Source organism: Papio anubis, chromosome 17 (genome assembly GCF_008728515.1).
Source record: "Papio anubis isolate 15944 chromosome 17, Panubis1.0, whole genome shotgun sequence".
Classification (NCBI taxonomy): domain Eukaryota; kingdom Metazoa; phylum Chordata; class Mammalia; order Primates; family Cercopithecidae; genus Papio; species Papio anubis.
The window spans coordinates 35831000-35849045 of record NC_044992.1 but is presented as its reverse complement, the minus strand read 5'-3'; the positions used below and the strand labels follow the sequence as shown (position 1 = coordinate 35849045).

General features: G+C 42.6%; 1 protein-coding gene across 12 annotated transcripts in view; it reads right to left on the bottom strand.

The window, feature by feature from the left end:
• C17H17orf67 (chromosome 17 C17orf67 homolog) overlaps positions 1-18046 on the bottom strand; it is a 236672-nt gene that overhangs the window by 217136 nt on the left and 1490 nt on the right. For 5 of the 12 annotated variants that reach the window (XR_004179417.1, XR_002518106.2, XR_002518107.2 and 2 more), the window contains exons 1-2: positions 1891-3032; positions 998-1098 (exon numbers count right to left, since the gene is read on the bottom strand). Coding sequence is in view for 3 of the 12 variants with exons in the window: in XM_021929075.2 (XP_021784767.2) it covers positions 998-1098; positions 1891-1945 (156 nt within the window). In the remaining 9 variants the exon portion in view is untranslated. The other 7 variants (XR_004179418.1, XR_004179419.1, XR_002518108.2 and 4 more) reach the window with 5 other exon arrangements.

Genomic DNA, 18046 nt, shown 5'->3' with positions numbered 1-18046 from the left:
TATCCCCATTTTATAGATGAGAGTACTGAGCTACAAAAATGTGAAGAAACTTCCCCAAACTTACCCAGTTAGAAAACAGGGAGATTCAAACCCAGTCTGACCCCAGAGTCAGCACTCTTCATCACTGCAATACTATATCTTAATAAGAACCTTTAAACGAAATAATCAAATTATGCATGAGATTTTGCAGTGAATGAAGGCAAATGCTACTGCAGCTCTTTCTGAGCCTCAATATGGAGATTCAGGGAAGACAGGATAAGCATCGTGCCCAGATGAAGGGGCCAGGATGGGAGACCAGCCTGACAGACATGGCTTCCCAGACATTCTAACTTTGCTGGGTCACTGCTACTTCCCTTCATTGCGTGGTATTTTAGCCACCAAAGTCACTATCATTTTAGCAACAGGAGGAAACAAGCCAGGCCTGAATTGGGTCCGGGGCCAGCTAGCAGGGTCTAGTAACATCTACTCACAGAAAGCCTGGCTCAGAAAGACTAGGCAGGTGGATATCATGACCCCACAGGGCAGAAGTAAGGCCAGAGACCAAAATCAGAGAGATGAGATCAGAGAGAACTCCTCGGGCAGCTGGGGCAGAGATTCTCCCTGCCTGGAGAGACCATCATTGACCAAGGATGCTGGTCCAGCCTGCCCCAGGGCCTAAGGGAAGAGGCAGGAGATGGGCTTAGCATTGGCTAAAGGGAACAGCTCCCCAGCAAGCAGGACAGGGGTGACATTCAGCAGCCCTCTCCAGATTCTGGAACTCCCACCGTTGGCCCCATTATTTCTATTTTAAGTTACCCTGTTCACAACAGGTGAGTCAGGCTGGCACCTCCAGAGGAGAAAATGCATAGGTAAAAGATTGAGATTGCATGTATCTTATACCTGAAACTCTAACCGAACCCCCAATTAGCAGCCCATGCTGGGACCAACACCTAGTTTCATAATGAATCGCATTCAAATGATCACATTTTCTTTAAAACCGCCAGAGCCAAGCACTTACCCGCATTGGCTCGTCGGGGAATCCAGGTTTGCTTGGTCTATCCTGTCGCCGAGATCTTAGGAGCTGTTTGGCCTGCTTCTCCGTCAAAATCAGGGAGGTCTCTGGAAAAGTCGGGAAGGTGCCTTAAGGACGCTCAGGTTCAGGAGTTCATGAGCCATCTCAGCAGTCCAAGGCAAAAGATTTGCAAGTTCAATTTTGGTTAAAACACGAAAGTTCTTTCCCGGGGACCTGTCCCAAAGGACGCAGCATTCCAGAGGGCTCAGGAAGCAATTTTGAATTGTTTTGAACATAGTTAACTCAGAGCAAAAGTTGCACAACCTAAACATATTTACTGATTGCAATGGTCCATCTCTTTAAAAGTGAGGATTATTTTAATGGATCTTCAGTTCACTGGTCTGTGTCTCTTAGGCTTGCTTTCATGGAAGTTTTTTTAATCCTCAATACACTAAATCAAGTTTAAAGTCATTACTGGAAGATGCCCAGTGATAAGAAGACTATGTTAAACTTGATCATCACAACCCCTCAAAGGAGATAGTACAAAAGTGCTTTGATAATTACTTGCAAATTTTAAAAGACATTATCATAATAAAAATATATCAAATTTTGGTGATCTCATATAAACTCTAAAATAAGCTATCAGAAGCTGAAGATTTATCAGCATTTTTGAGAATTAGTGCTCAAATACATTTCAAGATTTTTTAAAAAAATATATAATGTAACTTTAATGATAAAAATTCTGGAAGCCGGCTCTTATGGAAAAAAAAAGAAAAGAAAAAGCATTGAAATATCTATATACCCTATATATTATTTAAAATTTTAAAAATTAACTGTTAAATAGACTATTGTTTATCATGTCAGCATAGAAATAGACTGTTTCTGGAGTCAGTGCTCACCTGAGAAGACAGTCAGTAAGGTAAGAGACAGCACGAGCACAGGCAATGTCTTCATCCTGCCTTGGTTCCTCTGCCTCTTGCTGAGTGAATCCTCCCAGATGGACTCAACCAACTTGAAGGAAGCCCCGCCAGGTTCTGCACTTGTTTATGCTTTGACTAACGGGACTTACGGTATGATGCTGAATGTATCTGACTCTGAGCGTTTTAGTAATGACCACTGAAATATTTTCCTCTGAATTCCTGTAAATTTTTATCCTGAGGAAGGAAATTGTTACTCTGTAATATGACTTTCAGAGTTTGAAATTGAAAAAGCAACATGTGATATTCACTTCATTTAAACAGACAGATAAGCACCAGACAGACGTTTGTGAGTGTTTCTCTGGAGTTTCCGTTTATACTCCTGTTTCATTGAGAATTCATGATCTATTATACATTTGTATCTTTTATGACATTTTTCCAAAGCCCATTCACCAGTCTAATTTGATCTTCCCAATAATCTCAGAGGTAGGCAGGAAATTAGCAAGGGGCATGATGAGTGGGGGAAAACAATTTTCAGCTGACTTTGGAGACAGGAAAACAGAGTTCAAATCCTAGCTTCAATTTTTTCTAGCAATGTAACCTTAGGTAAGTGACTTACCCTTTCTGAACTTCAGTTTCCTACCCTGTCAAAAGGAGATAAGAGCACCTACCTTGTGGGGTGTGATAAGGGATGAGGGGAAAGCTATGACCTTCGTGGCAGCTAGTACTGTTCATCATCCATTTCCATTTTACAAATGAGAAAAGTGAGATTCAGAGATGTTAAATCAAGTTCAAGTTCACACATTATGGATGCCAAGATAGAGCCTAAGTCTTCTGTCTTCAAACCTAGAACATGTGTTCTTCCTAAGAAGCCCTATAACCTCAGGGACAACTCCTCATGTTTTACAGGGCCTCACGCAACATGCTGTCATAAGACTGGAACCAGCCAGATTCAAGGGTATTTTTAAAAAGACAACAAAAGTTTAAGAAGCTGAAGTCATTTCAAATTCAAATCATCTATAAATATCACATGAAGAAAGTTTCTTGTTTTGATTTGCTTTGGTTTGGTTTGGTTTGGTTTTGGGATAGGGGTCTCACTTTGGGTCTCACTCCAGGCTGGAGTGCAGAGGTTCACTGCAGCCTCTAACTCCCAGACTCAAGCGATCCTCCCACCTCAGCCTCCCGAGTAGGTGGGACTACAGGCACACACTACGACACTCAACTAACTTTTTATTTTTTTATTTTGTAGAGACAGGGTCTCACTATGTTGACCAGGATGTTTTCAAACTCCTAGGCTCAAGTGATCCTCCTGCCTCAGCCTCCCAAAGTGCTGGAATTATAGGCATGAGACACTGCTCTCAGCCTAAGAAATTAAATACGTGATTAAAATATGTCTGGAAGGCATGTGACATTTATTTGGATAAAATTCGGTATTCAGAGAGATGATCTGATGTTTCTGTGGTCACTTTGCCAGCTCAAAAGAAAACAATACCCTATGTGTATTTCTCCAAATTTATGCTAATGTGTAACTGATATTAAACCTGAATGTGCTGCCCACACAGTTGGCATAAAGATATTTTGAGCAGATTGTAAACAAAAAAAAAAAAATGCAATGTTAGCAAACTTGTCTCACATGTTCATTTGCTAAAAAAAAAAAAAAAAATTTTTTATTTTTTTTGAGAGAGGGTCTCATTCTATTGCCCAGGCAGAAGTGCGATGCTCCATTCACAGCCCACTACAGCCTCAACCTCCTGAGCTCACGATCTCACATCTCAGCCTCCTGAGGAGCTGGGACTACAAGTGTGCATCTCTATGCCCAGCTGATGTTTTTTCTTTTTTGCAGAGATGGGGGCTCACTATGTTAGCCAGGCCGGTCTCAAACTCACAGGCTCAAGTGATCCTCCTGCGTCAGTCTCCCAAAGTGCTGGAATTACAGGCAAGAAAGAACTGCACCTGACCCATTTGCTCAAAATTTGATATTTGATTTCATGCACTCTGCTGCTATTAACATCCTTCTGTTTTCACATAATTTTCAATAACTAAGGAATTTTAGAAGCTTTTTTTTTTTTTTTTTTTGAAACAGGGTCTCCCTCTGTCACCTAGGCTGGAGTGCACGAACTTAGCTCAGCACAGCCTCAACCTCCCAGGCTCAAGAGATCTTCCTACCTCAGCCTCACTAGTAGCTGGGACTATAGGCATGTGCCACCATGCCCAGCTAATTTGTGTATATGTTCATAGGGATGAGTTTTGCCATGTTGCCCAGGCTGGTCTCAAACTCTTGAGCTCGAGCGATTCTCCTACCTTGGCCTCCAAAAATGCTTGAATTACAGACATGAGCCAACACACACAGCTAGGAGCATTATTTAAAAAAAAAAATTGTCACGTTAAACAGCTTGAGTTTTGTATGTGTATATTCAAATTTTTCACTCCTTTTACTCTTTGTGGTTGGATAGAACACTATTTTGTTTTATTATATCAAATAAATATCTTCTGTGGACCAGAAAAAAAAATCTATACTTAGCTATAAATTTCTAAGGTATCCAATGTAAATTTACAATAAAAGTATTTTTTTGGCCAGGCATAGTGGCTCACACCTATAATCTTAACACTTTGGGATTCCAAGGCCAGAGGATCACTCGAGCCCAGAAGTTCAAGCTTGCAGTGAGCTATGATTATGCCACTATACTCAAGTCTGGACAACAGAACAAGACCTTGTCTCAAAAAAAAAAAGTACTTTTTTAAATTTTGCAACTTTTATCTATATCAGCACTGTCCAATAAAAACATAGAGAGCCACAGATGCAAACAACATATGCAATTTAAATTTTTTCAGTAGCCACTTTTTTTAAGTAAAAAGGTTAAATATTTTCATATTATAACATGATGAAATATCCAAAATATTATTATTTTAAACACATAATCAATATAAACAAGTTATCAATGAGAGATTTCATATCCTTTTTTTTTGCACTAAACCTCCAAGATCTGGTGTAGATTTTACACTTACACATTTCAAGTGCTCGGTAGCCACATGTGGCTAGTGCTACCATATTAGACAACATGCGTCTAGATCCTTCCGTCTCTATTGCCACCACCGAAGTCTAGGCCACTGTTTCCCTCACCCAGCTTCTGGCATCAGGCTCCCAAATGGGATTCTAGTTTCCCTCCCGGTTCACTTCAATCCGTTCCCCAGGCAGCAGCAAGGATGAAATAGAAAGTATCAGTCAGACCTTGTCGCTTCCCTGCATAAGAATCTTTCCTCATCTTCCCACGAAAGTCAGAATAAAATTAAAATCCCTACCAAGCACGACAGGACCCTGTGTTATTTGTGCCTAATGCCCTTTCCAACCTTACTCCAACCACTCCCCTCCTGCTCACTGCCATCTGGCCACACTCACTCACTTTCAGCTTAACAAGCCCACTCCCACCTCAGGAGCTTTGCATGTGTTTTTTCTCTCTTTTAATAACTGGATCCATCTCATCCTTCAGGTTTCAATTTGAAATTTCTCCTACTCAGGAAAGCCTGCCCTTACCAGCCTTCTCAATAAAAAGTTCTCTGCTCCCACCACCACCACTACTCTCCATCTCACAGCATTCACCATAATGTATACATATTGCATTTATTTGTTTACTTTTTAAAAATCTGTCTCCTTCACTGGTAAGCTGTAAGCAAGCTTGTATTATTTTTATAATTTTTAAAGCATAAGGAAACCTCTGGTGGACTGAGGTGGTGAGACTGGAGAGTCGGGGCCTGTATCACACCCTGGGAGGCTGCCGCAAAGTCTCAGGTGGGGAGGGCCGTTCAGGTGTGATACTGGCAAGGCCATCAAATGCCCTTCAGCTTGGCCTCTGGATATTGTCCCAAAAGAAGCGAGAGGGGGAAGAATATAGAAAGATCGAAAGAGCAAAGTGTCTTATTGTTGAGTGTCACTACAGCGATGAGATTTCTCTTCTAAACCCCATCCCCCGCTCAGGAAAAGCCCAGCGGGATTACTAGGTGAGTCGGCAAGGCTCCCAGGAGAAGACGCAATTCCCAATAAATCCACAAGGTGGCAGAGCAGAGAGTGGAACCAGGGACAACTAAGATCGGGGAAAGAGCTCAAGGCCACCAAGGTTAATTATTCAACAAGTTGCCAGCAGCTCCAGAGAATCACTGGAGGTGGAGAGAGAGGGTGCTGCTGCACCTAAAACTATTTCCCTATTTTTATTTTAATTAATGTACTACTTGAAGGCATTCATCAGATGTTGTGGCCTAGGAAAGCGGTACCGTAAATCCTCACAACATCATTGCTGATAAATTCTTGGAAACTGCGACTTTAAGCCAAATGGTCCAGAATAAACCAATTTTACCATAAGCTAATTGATATGCACAAGAGGTGAGTTCCTATGGCATACTTCTGGTCACAAAACATCACCAAACTTCTAAATAAGGACCAAAAACATTTCTAATATCAAACATTGAAGGCTATACATGTATTTAAGAAAGATTAATAAAAACGAGTAAGACAGTTATTAATATTTACCCACTTATCAAACTCCACACAGTCAGGCCCGGGGCTGGAATTAATTTTTTTTCTCATCAACATTGTAATGAAACAACGTTGAAGGAAACAATGCTATTTGAGGACCTGCTGTGTTACCTACTTGACAACATTTAAAAGCCTGTAAAGGAAGAATGCTACCACCCATATTCACAACATGCAAACACAACTTTTTGTTTGGGTGAGTTTCCTTTTTTTTTTGCAAGGAACTGTCCCATTACGTGGATATTTAAGGGTCATTGACAAATGACAAACCCAACATTCTAGAGTTCTACATGTCATCACACTGAACTAAAGAAACTTTAGAGACAAGAGAACTTTGTTTTGTTTTTGTTTTTTGAGAGAGGATCTTACTCTGTCGCCCAGGCTAGAGGGCAGTGGCACAAGCACAGCTCACTGCAGCCTCACCCTTCTGGGTTCCAAAGATCTTCCTGCCTCAGTTTCTCAAATAGCTGGAACTACAGGTGTGCACTACGACGCCCAGCTAATTATTTTGATTGATTGATTGACTGATTGATTTTTGTAGAAACAGGGTCTTCCTATGTTGCCCAGGCTGGTCTTGCACTCCTGGGCTCAAGTAATCCTACCACCTTGGCCTCCCAAAGGAACATTTTTTTAAGTATAGAAAAATGCCAAATCTGTCCCCATCAAGAGAGTTACAATGTGTCCACAACCTTTAGGCCCAGGGTCAATTACATAAATTCTAACAGTCCTTTCCATAGTTGCTTTCGTCTTTTTTACTGTCTACCTCACATATACATTGTAAAGAATTGTATGTACATTGTAAAAATATGGAATTTATAGTCTAGTTGGTAGACTAGACTACAGTATTTTTAAAGTAGTGATAGTAACTTTAAAGCAATGATAGTAACTCCATAAGCTGTGTGCGGTGTTTATAGGTCTAGATCCTGCCATCTCTATTGTCACCACCCACATCTAGGCCACTGTTATCTCTCACCTAGCACCAGGCTCCCAACTGGCATCTCAGCTTCCCTCCCTGTTCCTTCAATTCATTCTCTATGCAGCAGCAATGATGACCTTCATGAAATAGACATAGAAAATATGTTAGACCTCGTCACTTTGCTTCCCTGGAAACATTTATTTATAGACACACTGTGCAGGCATATGCTAGGTTTGGGCAGCTGTGGAAGGTTGAATTATTAGCATCCATTCTTCACCAGCACCCCAAATTTATGCTGTCTGACACATGACTTTGCAGCCCGTGCCTTGACTTTGGACTCAACCAAATGACGTTTTGGGCAGTGGGATGGTGGCAGACATGACACTAACAAGGGTGTGAAATGGTTTGTGCAGTTAAGTGTGCCCTCTGGCATGTCTGCCATTGCTACAAAAAGACCTTCCTGGTTGGCTACCGCCCCTTCAAGCTGAGTCTCAGAATTAGCTTACATGCAAAGTAACTAAGAAAGGAGCCAAGTTTATGAAGATCTGTAGCTTAAAAGATACCCATTCAACCCAGCCCAGCCTAGTTCAGCTGACTTCCAGCTACCACAGCCTGAAGCAGAGCCACATCACCCGCAGATCCCCGAGAATAAATGATGGTTATTTTAAGCCACTGAGAATAGGAGTGGTTTGTTACATAGCATTACTCTGACAATAGCTAACTGATACAGGGGATTCTAGTGGGAATGTTGGTGTGTCCAAATCTGGGTGCTATTGCATCTAAGTTAATAATAGGGTCCTGCCAGAACATTCATTCAAAAGTGACTGAGAGTCTATTGTGTAGGCAGTGTGGTATAATGGTTATGACTGTGGGCAGCAGAGTCATCAACAGACCTGGCCTTGAATGCTGATTCTCAAACTTATTACCTGTGTTACCTTGGAGTTGGGTGACATTGGAGAAATTTCTTAACTTTCCAAATCACTATTTTCTCACTTATATTAAAAAAAGAATTATAATAAAATTCACCTCATAAAGTTAATATTTAAAAGAGATATGTGTAAAGTTCATGACACATAGTAAAAGTCTACTACTTGGAAATCATTGTTTTTCTTTCTCATCCTTCTCTATGCCAAATCTCTGCATATGCACCCTATTTTGTAAAAATGTTTTGAATGACTAAAGATAGATTAATTACACATATTAAGATACACAACTTTATATATTGTTGAAATAAAAATATATATTTATTAGAAAAGAAAATATGGTTCATTTCTAATGTGAGTTGACTTGCCCCCTGTGCCAACACCACAGGCCCTGGCTTCCCTTTACATATTCTCAGCACTTGTACAGGCATACACCCCTTCCTGTGTGCAGCAGCAATACAATGGTAAGATGTTTTGGTCTTGGACAGGGCCTTTCCGGCCTGCTGCATGCCTCCACAAGTGGACTATAATTTCTACTCTGAGTCCAGGATGTTGGCCTCAACTATGTCTGCCCAGCAGGTGAGGACAGCCAAGGTCAGCATCATGTTCCCGATGGCCAGTGTCAGGCCTCTCTCCAACCTAAACAGGGACAAAGGAGCATTGGCACAGGCAGAAGAACGTAAGATGGGTACGAAAAAACATACTAGGCGAGTGAACCATGCACAAAATAATTTATAAAACCACTTCTAAGGCTACTGTCATAAGACATTTCATTCAGGGAAAGTGCTAGGCCTCTAACTGGAAGAGAAAAGCTCTAGTTCTGGGGAAAAATACTGAATTGTGTCATTTTTCTTGGTGGGATCTCCGTTAGGATGATTAAGCTTCAGAGAGGTTAGGAGACTCTAGCAGTGCTTCTCAGACCATTAGGTGCATTAGAATCACCTGAGGTTCAAGAGACATCTAGAAAGCCTCTGACATGAAAGGTAAAGACAAAAAAAGATAAAAGAAAGACCAACTTGGGGCAATCAGACACCATGCAATTGGAGAAAATGAATAAATAACATAATATTCTCTAAGAGACCAAAGTTTTGCTTGTGTGGAACGTGAACAAGATGCTGTAAAAAAGAAATGTTCAGAAAACAAATTAACCAAAATACTTCTTAGAAATGAAAAACCATAATAGCAGAAATTTAAAACTCAGTAGAGTCAAGAAAAAAGCTAAGGAAATATTTTAGAAAAATAGAGCAAAAAGGAGGAAAGTTTTAAAAACACAAGAGAGAAAAACACATTTTTAAAAGACAGGACATTTACCCAAATGAGATGAAAACTCATGTCCACACAAAAACCTGCACACAGATGTTTGTAACAGTTTTATTCATAGTTGGCAAAACTTGGAAGCAACCAAGATGTTCTTCTGGAGGTGAATGGATAAATAAACTGTGGCACATCCAGACAATGGAATATTATTCAGCACTAAAAAAAAAAAAATGAGCTATCAGGCCATGAAAAGACATGGAGGAAACTTAAATGCATATTACTCAGTGAAAGAAGGCAGTCTAACGACAGGCTGCCTGTTGAGCCTGATACGGAAGCTTATTTGTACTTTATCTTAATGACTGCTATGATCTGAGTGTCCCTGCCAAAACTCATGTCGAAATTTTATTGCCACTGATGGTATTGGGAGCTGGGGCCTTTAAGAGGTGACTAGGTCATGGGAGCACTAACCTTCTGAATGGATAAGGCTGTTATTTGCGGAGTGAGTTTGTTCTCTTGAGAGTGAATTAGTTCTTACAGGAGTGAGTTAGTTCTCCTGAAAGCGGGTTGTTATAAAATTGAGCTTGGCTCACTCTTGTGGTCTCTTTTGCACACACTGGCTTGCCCTTCGGCTTTTTGTTCATGTTATGACACAGAGCAAAAGCCCTCACCAGAGGCTGCTACCACGCCCTTAGACTTCCCAGCCTCCACAGCTATAAGCCAGATGAACCACTTTTCTTTCTAAATTTCCAAATCTCAGGTATTCTGCTATAGCAACAGAAAATGGATTAAGACAAGAATCAGGAGCTGATGGGCTCCCTGTTCTCCCATGTCCCCATTCCCATGCCCCATTGCATGGATTAGCTGAAGATACTCATGTCTCCCTGAGAGGCATTCTTTGTTAATCTTCTTCTGAGAACTCGAGGGAAGTCCTAGTGAGCTGAGCTGCAAAGATAAAAACAAGCCTCCTTCCTTTTCAGCCATATTTTTGCCAGCTGTTCAAACCACAGCCCTGCTCAGATGCCCTCACTGTGATTAACAATCTTTCCAAGACCTTGCCCACTGACTTCCCCAGGTGGAATCTTTTCAAGGAAGCTGAATCCATACTCTGTCCCAAAGACACCGCTCAGCTTACCTCCTGCTGGGAACCTTCACATATCAATGATTTACTGCTATTTCCCAAAAGTGCCAGGTTTGGGCTTTTCAGTCTTTCAAACAACACTGTATCATTCAGGGATACCCTTAGGGATCTATAAAGAAAAGCAAAGAAATGAAGGCCACAAAAGTTACAAGAGTAGTTCCCTCTGATGGGGGAGAAGGTGTATCAAACAAGTGAGCACACAAGAGCTCTCGAATCTTCAATATGTTAACCTGGGTAGTGGATTTTACTATTACTTTTGAAACTGTGTATATGTGTTTTATAAACTCTTCTGCATGTGTGGCACATTTCAAAATATAAACAAAAAACATTTGAATAAAGAATTACCTAGGGAACTTGTTAAGCAGGTAGATTCCTAGCTCCACTTCATATTCTGACTTCAGAGACCTAGTCAGCACCACAGAATCCATATTTTTAAATGATGCTGATACAGGTGATTCAAAATCCACACTCTGAGGTACCCTAAATAGTTGAAGAGCATCACAAACTTTGGCATCAGATAAACCTATGCTCAAAGCCGCAACTCAGTTGACTCCTGACTGTATGATATCAAGCAGGTTTTCTTCATCTGTAAAATAAGGATGATAAACTTAGCACAGTGCCTCAGACCTACTAACTTATCAACACAGGTTGGCCACAAATATTATTATTATTGCTTTTAGTGAATTAAGAGTGTATCTCCTCAGGTGTGGTAATTTCCATTAATCTGTCCCTACACAGGTAAATTTTCCAGATAAAAGCTTACTTAGCAAAGAGAGACTATTATTCTTAAAAGCTTTCCCATAAGCCTTGAACTTTTCAAATTCTTTAACTAAATGTGAGAATCTAAGGAAATAACCCTAAACAGAGGAATTATTTATAATAGCAAAATATTAGAAATAGCTACAACAAAAGTAAGGCTATACACACTGTAAGCTATATTCATAGAATGGAGTATAATGTAGCCATTAAATAAGACTTTTTAATAACATATAAAAGTTACTTTGTAATGCTAAATAAGAGCCACACAGAAACTATATCTACTACATCATCAAAAGTACGCATACAAAAAAGTAAATCAGTTTCCACAGAAAATAATGGAATAGACCAAAATGTTCAAACATAGGGTGACTTTGGAGTGAGAGATGGTGATTCTTTTCTTCCTTTTTACTTTTTCAAATACTCTATAATGGGGATGGGGGAAAACCTGTCAGTGTGTGTGTGTGTGTGTGTGTGTGTGTATGACGGAGTCTCACTCTGTCACCCAGACTGGAGTGCAGCAGAACAATCTCGGCTCACTGCAACCTCCACCTCCTGGACTTATGCGATTCTCCTGCCTCAGGTTCCTGAGTAGCTAGGATTACAGGCATGCACTACCACGCCCACCTAATTTTTTATTTTTAGTGGAGATGGGGTTTCACCCTGTTGGCCAGGCTGGTCTCGAACTCCTGGCCTCAAGGGATCCACCTGCCTCAGTCTCCCAAAGTACTGGGATTACAGGTGTGAGCCACCATGCCCAGTCTGTCCCTTTTTTAAAGTATATTATTTTGTTATATCTTCAAATCTAAACTAATTTAAGGGTTCTGCATCAGCTAGGATTCATAGAAGACAACGACACTTTCACAAGCTGTGCAGGCTACCAAAGAAGTTGTATTTTAGAGATCTCATCTAACCTGAGTCCAAGGAAGTGAAGTGACAAGCATAAGGGGACACAGATGTCTGAGGTCCCCGTTCTGTTCCCAGGCCTCACAATCCCATCTAACACTCCTCCCACTTCATTACACTGCCCCTCCATTTTCACAATACAGACTCTTAAATACCTCAGCCTCCAAATTCAAAAGTGTGGTCCTGGAACTAGCAGCAACACCTTGGAGCTTCTTAGAAATGCAGGTTATCAGGCCTCTTCCCTGAGAAAGGAAATCAGAATCTGCATTTTAACACGATTTCCAGGGCAAGGTTCTCAGAGAAGTAGCAGAATAAGACAAAGTCTCTCTTTAATGGTTTAATTTCAGTTGAAGCTGACTTGGTTGACCAAGTTAAAACACAGTGATCTCAGTCCCATCATTGGCGTGCGGGACTGCAGTGTCATGGAGGGGCTGCAATCCTCTGTGGAGCTGTACTCTGGACTGAACCCTGGGAAGCTGGATGAGGAGACAGATGGTGGGGCTGCCACCCCATGACCCAAGTCCTCAAGTCACTTTCTACAGCCTCCATGGGAAGACACTGCTGTATCCACACCTCACAGGCTGTGATGGGTCTTAGTTTTATTTAGACTTAGTCAATGTGCTAGGAATGGACTCCATGTAACGTGGGCATGGAGTATATGACACACCTCAGACTGGTTTTCAAACCACCTGCATTAGCATCATTTAAAAATGTAGATGCTGGGCCGGGCGCGGTGGCTCATGCCTGTAATCCCAGCACTTTGGGAGGCCAAGGTGGGAAGATCGCAAGGTCAGGAGTTCTAGATCACCCCGGCCAATATGGTGAAACCCCATCTCTACTAAAAATACAAAAATTAGCTGGGTGTACCTGCACTCCAGCCTGGGAACGGAGCAAGACTCCGTCTCAAAAAATAAATAAGAAAAGCCAGGCACGACGGCTAACGCATGTAATCCCTGCACTTTGGGAGGCCAAGGTGGGCGGATCACCTGAGGTCAGGAGTTCTAGACCAGCCTGACCACTATGGAGAAACCCCATCTCTGCTAAAAATACAAAATTAGCTGGACATGGTAGCGCATGCATGTAATCCCATCTACTCGGGAGGCTGAGGTAGGAGAATCACTTGAATCCGGGAGGTGGAGGTTGTGGTGAGCCGAGATCACACCACTGCACTCCAGCCTGGGCCACAAGAGCAAAACTCCGTCTCAAAAAAAAAAAAAAAAGTGGATTCTGTGGTACTGACCAGGTCTCTGGAATCAGAATATGAAATGGAGCTAGGAATCTGCCTTCTTAACAAGATCCCTAGGTAATTCTTTATTCAAACTTTTTAATGTTTATATTTTGAAATCTGTCACACATACAGAAGAGTTTGTAAAACATATACACACAGTTTTTAAAATAACAATAAAACAAACACCTGTGTACCCACCACCCATGTTAACATATTGAAGATTGGGAGCTCTGGTGTGCCCAGTTGTTTGGTACACCTTCTCCCCCATCAGAGGGAACTACTATCCTAACTTTTGTGGCTTTCATTTCCTTAGTCAACCTGTTAGGAATCGACTCCATGTAACATATGAAAAGCAGTATGAAAAGCAGCTTGCAGAAACACTGGATTCACACATTGAGGAGAAACGCCAACTCACGGGCAAGCACGGTGATGCAAAAAAAAAAAAGAAAAGAAGACAAAAAACACTGCAGAGATTGAGGGATATTTAGAGGATGTCGGGTACAAAAAAGTATTTAAACATCCCCAGTTTTGTAGATGCTTACAAGGTGAACAGCACCAACGCAATGCTGATACAGAAATGCACATCCTAGCAGGGCAGAGCTGCTCATGCCTGTGATCTCAACAGTTTGGGAGGCCGAGGTGGACAGATCACCTGAGTCAGGAGTTCGAGACCAGACTGGCCAGCATGGTGAAACCCATCTCTACTAAAAATACAAAAAATCAGCCAGGCACGGTGGCAGGTGCCTGTAATCCCAGCTACTCAGCAGGCTGAAGCAGGAGAATTGCTTGAACCTGGGAGGTGGTGGTTGCAGTGAGCTGAGATCGCACCATTACACTCCAGCCTGGGCGACAAGAGCAAGACTCCATCTCAAAAAATAAAATAAAATAAAATACATAAAAAATTTTAAAAATCACATCCCTGGTTCAAGAACTGAAAGAACAGAGGTTTAAAGAAGAAGAGGAGAAAAAAGAAGAGCGATCCAGACTCTCCAAGCAACAAGAAGGGCTGGCAGAGATGTTATCAATGCTGGAGTCCCTGGAAGAGGCCATGGGAGTCACCCTGTCACTAGGAGCTTTTCCACACCAGCCAGGCAGCCAAGAGCCAAGCCCTGCTGCTCCCTTCCCCAGGAGGGCCTGGGTCTTAGGGCAGCACTGTTCTCTCCCTTCCACTCAGGCCTCCAGAGCTGCCAGGCTAGGTTCTCCCACATTAACTCCATCCAAGGGTCCCTGAGGCCAGTGGATCCAGGGGAGTCCCTTCCTGCATTGAAGTTTCCACCTTCCCCTCCTAACGCCGCAGTCAGCTCCTTCATGGTCAATTCCTCCAAATCTAAACAATACAGGAGATCCTGGAGCACATCAGCAAAGTCTGGATTCTCTCTCATTAGCAGCAAAAGAAATGCCATAATGAGAGCCTCATCTTTTGCTCAAACTGAAACATCATCAAACTGCATTTCTCAAGACAATGCTCTGTAAATATTATTTATGTATTAATCTACTACGAGAACAATTTCTATTTTATCCTCTACAAAATTATTGTATTATACTTTGAAAATAGATTTCATTTATCAATAAAGACTTTCAGCACTCAACTGCAATATTTTTTCTAGAGTTATAGTCCCAACAGTTTTAACTCGTAAGTTAAAGCATCATTTTTTGGTGTATGTATTTGTTGAAATATTTGGCCAGGCATGGTGGCTCACACCTGCAATCCCAGCACCTTGGGAAGCCCAGGCGGGCAGATCATAACGTCAGGAAATCAGGACCATCCTGGCTAACACAGCGAAACCCCGTCTCTACTAAAAATTAAAAAAAAAATTAGCCGGGCGTGGGTGGTGGGCGCCTGTAGTTCCAGCTACTCAGGAGGCTGAGGCAGCAGAATGGCATGAACCTGGGAGGCGGAGCTTGCACTGAGCTGAGATAGCACCACTGCACTCCAGCCTGGGCAACAGAGTGAGACTCTGTCTCGAAAAATAAAAAAAGAAAGATTTTAAGCAAAGGGAAATTTATTTTGGGATAAAGTAAAAGGGAATGTTTAAAGAGAAATTTCTATAATATTTAGATTCAAATAGCGGGTATTTTTCAAAAAACAAAATTGATAAATTGCATGGAAATGGTTTTATTTCACTACAAGAGTGATGTAGGGAGAAATTTCTAAGAAATCCCCTGGGACAACATTGGGGAACCCCACATCACTTTTCCCCATCTCCTCTCAAAATCACCAAAAACATTTCTCACTGGAAAACTGAGGAGGCTGTAAGGGACTTCTCTCTCACAAAATTAAACCAAGGTTCCCACAGTTAGTATACTTAGACACCATTGATGTCCCCTCATTAGGCAGTGAGCACAGATGGGTGTTATCCTGGTGGAAGGGAAGCAGCAAGAGACATTTTGAATAACTGTGGTGGAGGGGAAGTCACATAGATCAATGACAGGGACAGCAGCAGCAGACGTGCTTTGGTTTGGCCACGTGCAGTGGCTCACACCTCTAATCCCAGCACTTTGGGAAGCTGAAGTAGGTGGATCACCTGAGGTCAGCAGTTCAAGAGCAGCATGGCAAACATGGTGAAACCCTGTCTCTACTAAAAATACAAAAATTAGCTGGGTATGGTGGCAGGCACCTGTAATCCCAGCTACTTGAGAGGCTGAGGCAAGAGAATCACTTCAACCCGGGCAGCAGAGGTTTCAGTGAGCCTAGATGGTGCCACTGCACTCCAGCCTGGTAGACAAAGCAAGACTCCATCTCAAAAAACAAACAAACAAAAAAACAAGTGCTTTGGTTGGAAATAGCAATGAAGATTAGAAAGTCCCTGTCTTCATGTTGCTCTCGTTTAAGGAAGGCAGATATAATTAAACAATATAATTAAACACACAACACAGCATGTAAGGAAGTGCCAGTTTTATGGAGAAAAATCAAGAGGGCAGGGAGGGGAGTGACACGTGGGAGAGTGGGGCAATCTTGGCAGGGGTGGTCAGCAAGGCCTCTGTCGGGAGGCAGCACCTGAAGAATGAAGACATGGAGAACTCTGTAGGAAAAGGGGGTGGAACTGACAATAGCCCTGAAGGGGGCACGAGTCTGGTGGGCGTGAGGACCATGCAGAGGCCAGAGTGGCCTGAACTCAGTGAACGATGGCCAGAGTGGGAAGTGAGTGAAGGGTACCAGGGGTCTGAGAATGGAGGGGTTCTCCCCACAGTAAGAGTTTCATTTCAATGTAAGAGTTCAGAGGCAGCCTGCAGGGATCATGGTAAAGCAGGGATACAAGCTGGGAGGCTGTGACAGTGACTCGAGGGTGAGAATGGCGACAGTTGGACCAGGGGAGTAGTGGAGGTGGGGATGGAGAGATGCGCTCAAGTCCAGGACCTGTGCTGCAGCCAGAGACCGAGAGACTCACTGAGGCCTGTGAGTACCAGAGAAAAGGGGAGTCAGGATGAGGACAAGGAGTCCACTGTATCTCCCTGAGGGGTGGTGTTCTTTGCTGGAACAAAGAGGGATGGCAAAGGAGGGGCATCTGGATGATCAACTGGAATAAATGTTTGGGAGGAGACTTGGGACCAGGACCTTCTTACACTAGAGTAGAAATACCAAGTGCTCAGATGGACATAGGTGGAGAACTTGTAGGAGCAATCACAGCATCAGCAAGGAACATGGAGGATCATTGGGGGGTGAAGTTACTATTATACAGAAGTCCAAGGCCTGAGCAGATTCCAAGGGGTGAATGAAATGAGTCTGCTAGTGGCCAGAACCCTCCTCAGGTCTCCCAGTAGCCACAATACCACAAAAAGCCTCAAGAGTGACCTCCCCAAGACTGTTCCCATTAGGGGACTTGAGTTGTGCAGAATCCTCGTAACACAGCCTCCACTATACACGTGTCTATGCATGTCCACATGCCGTGTATATACATACAGACTGATGAAGATCCCCTCCTTGACCAAGCTCTAGCCAGGCTTCCCTAAGCCCCCTTTTCAACTAGGCCTCCACCTCGGCCTATGAAATCTACAGACTTCAGCAAAAAAGGGTATGGTTCATCCTTCGCCCATATTAAAAGGCTTAAACACATAGTTTGTTTCTTTTTCTTTTTTTTTTTTTTTTTGAGATGGGAGTTTCGCTCTGTCGCCCAGGCTGGAGTACAGTGGTGTGATCTCGCCTCACTGCAACCTCCGCCTCCCGGGTTAACCAATTCTCTGCCTCAGCCTCCCGAGTAGATGGAATTACAGGCGCCCACCACCACGCCCAGCTAATTTTTTCTATTTTTGGTAGAGACGGGGTTTCACCATCTTAGCCAGGCTGATCTTGAATTCCTGACCTCGTGATCCACCTGCTTTGGCCTCCCAAAGTGTTGGGATTACAAGCGTGAGCCACCGCACGCGGCCTAAACACACAATTTTTAACTACTCAAAGCTGCATCCATAGGATGACCCCAGACCCCCTAAAGTGTCTGCCTTGGAAAGCTGCCAAAAGAACTCACTGTTCGCTATTGGCAACACCTTACAA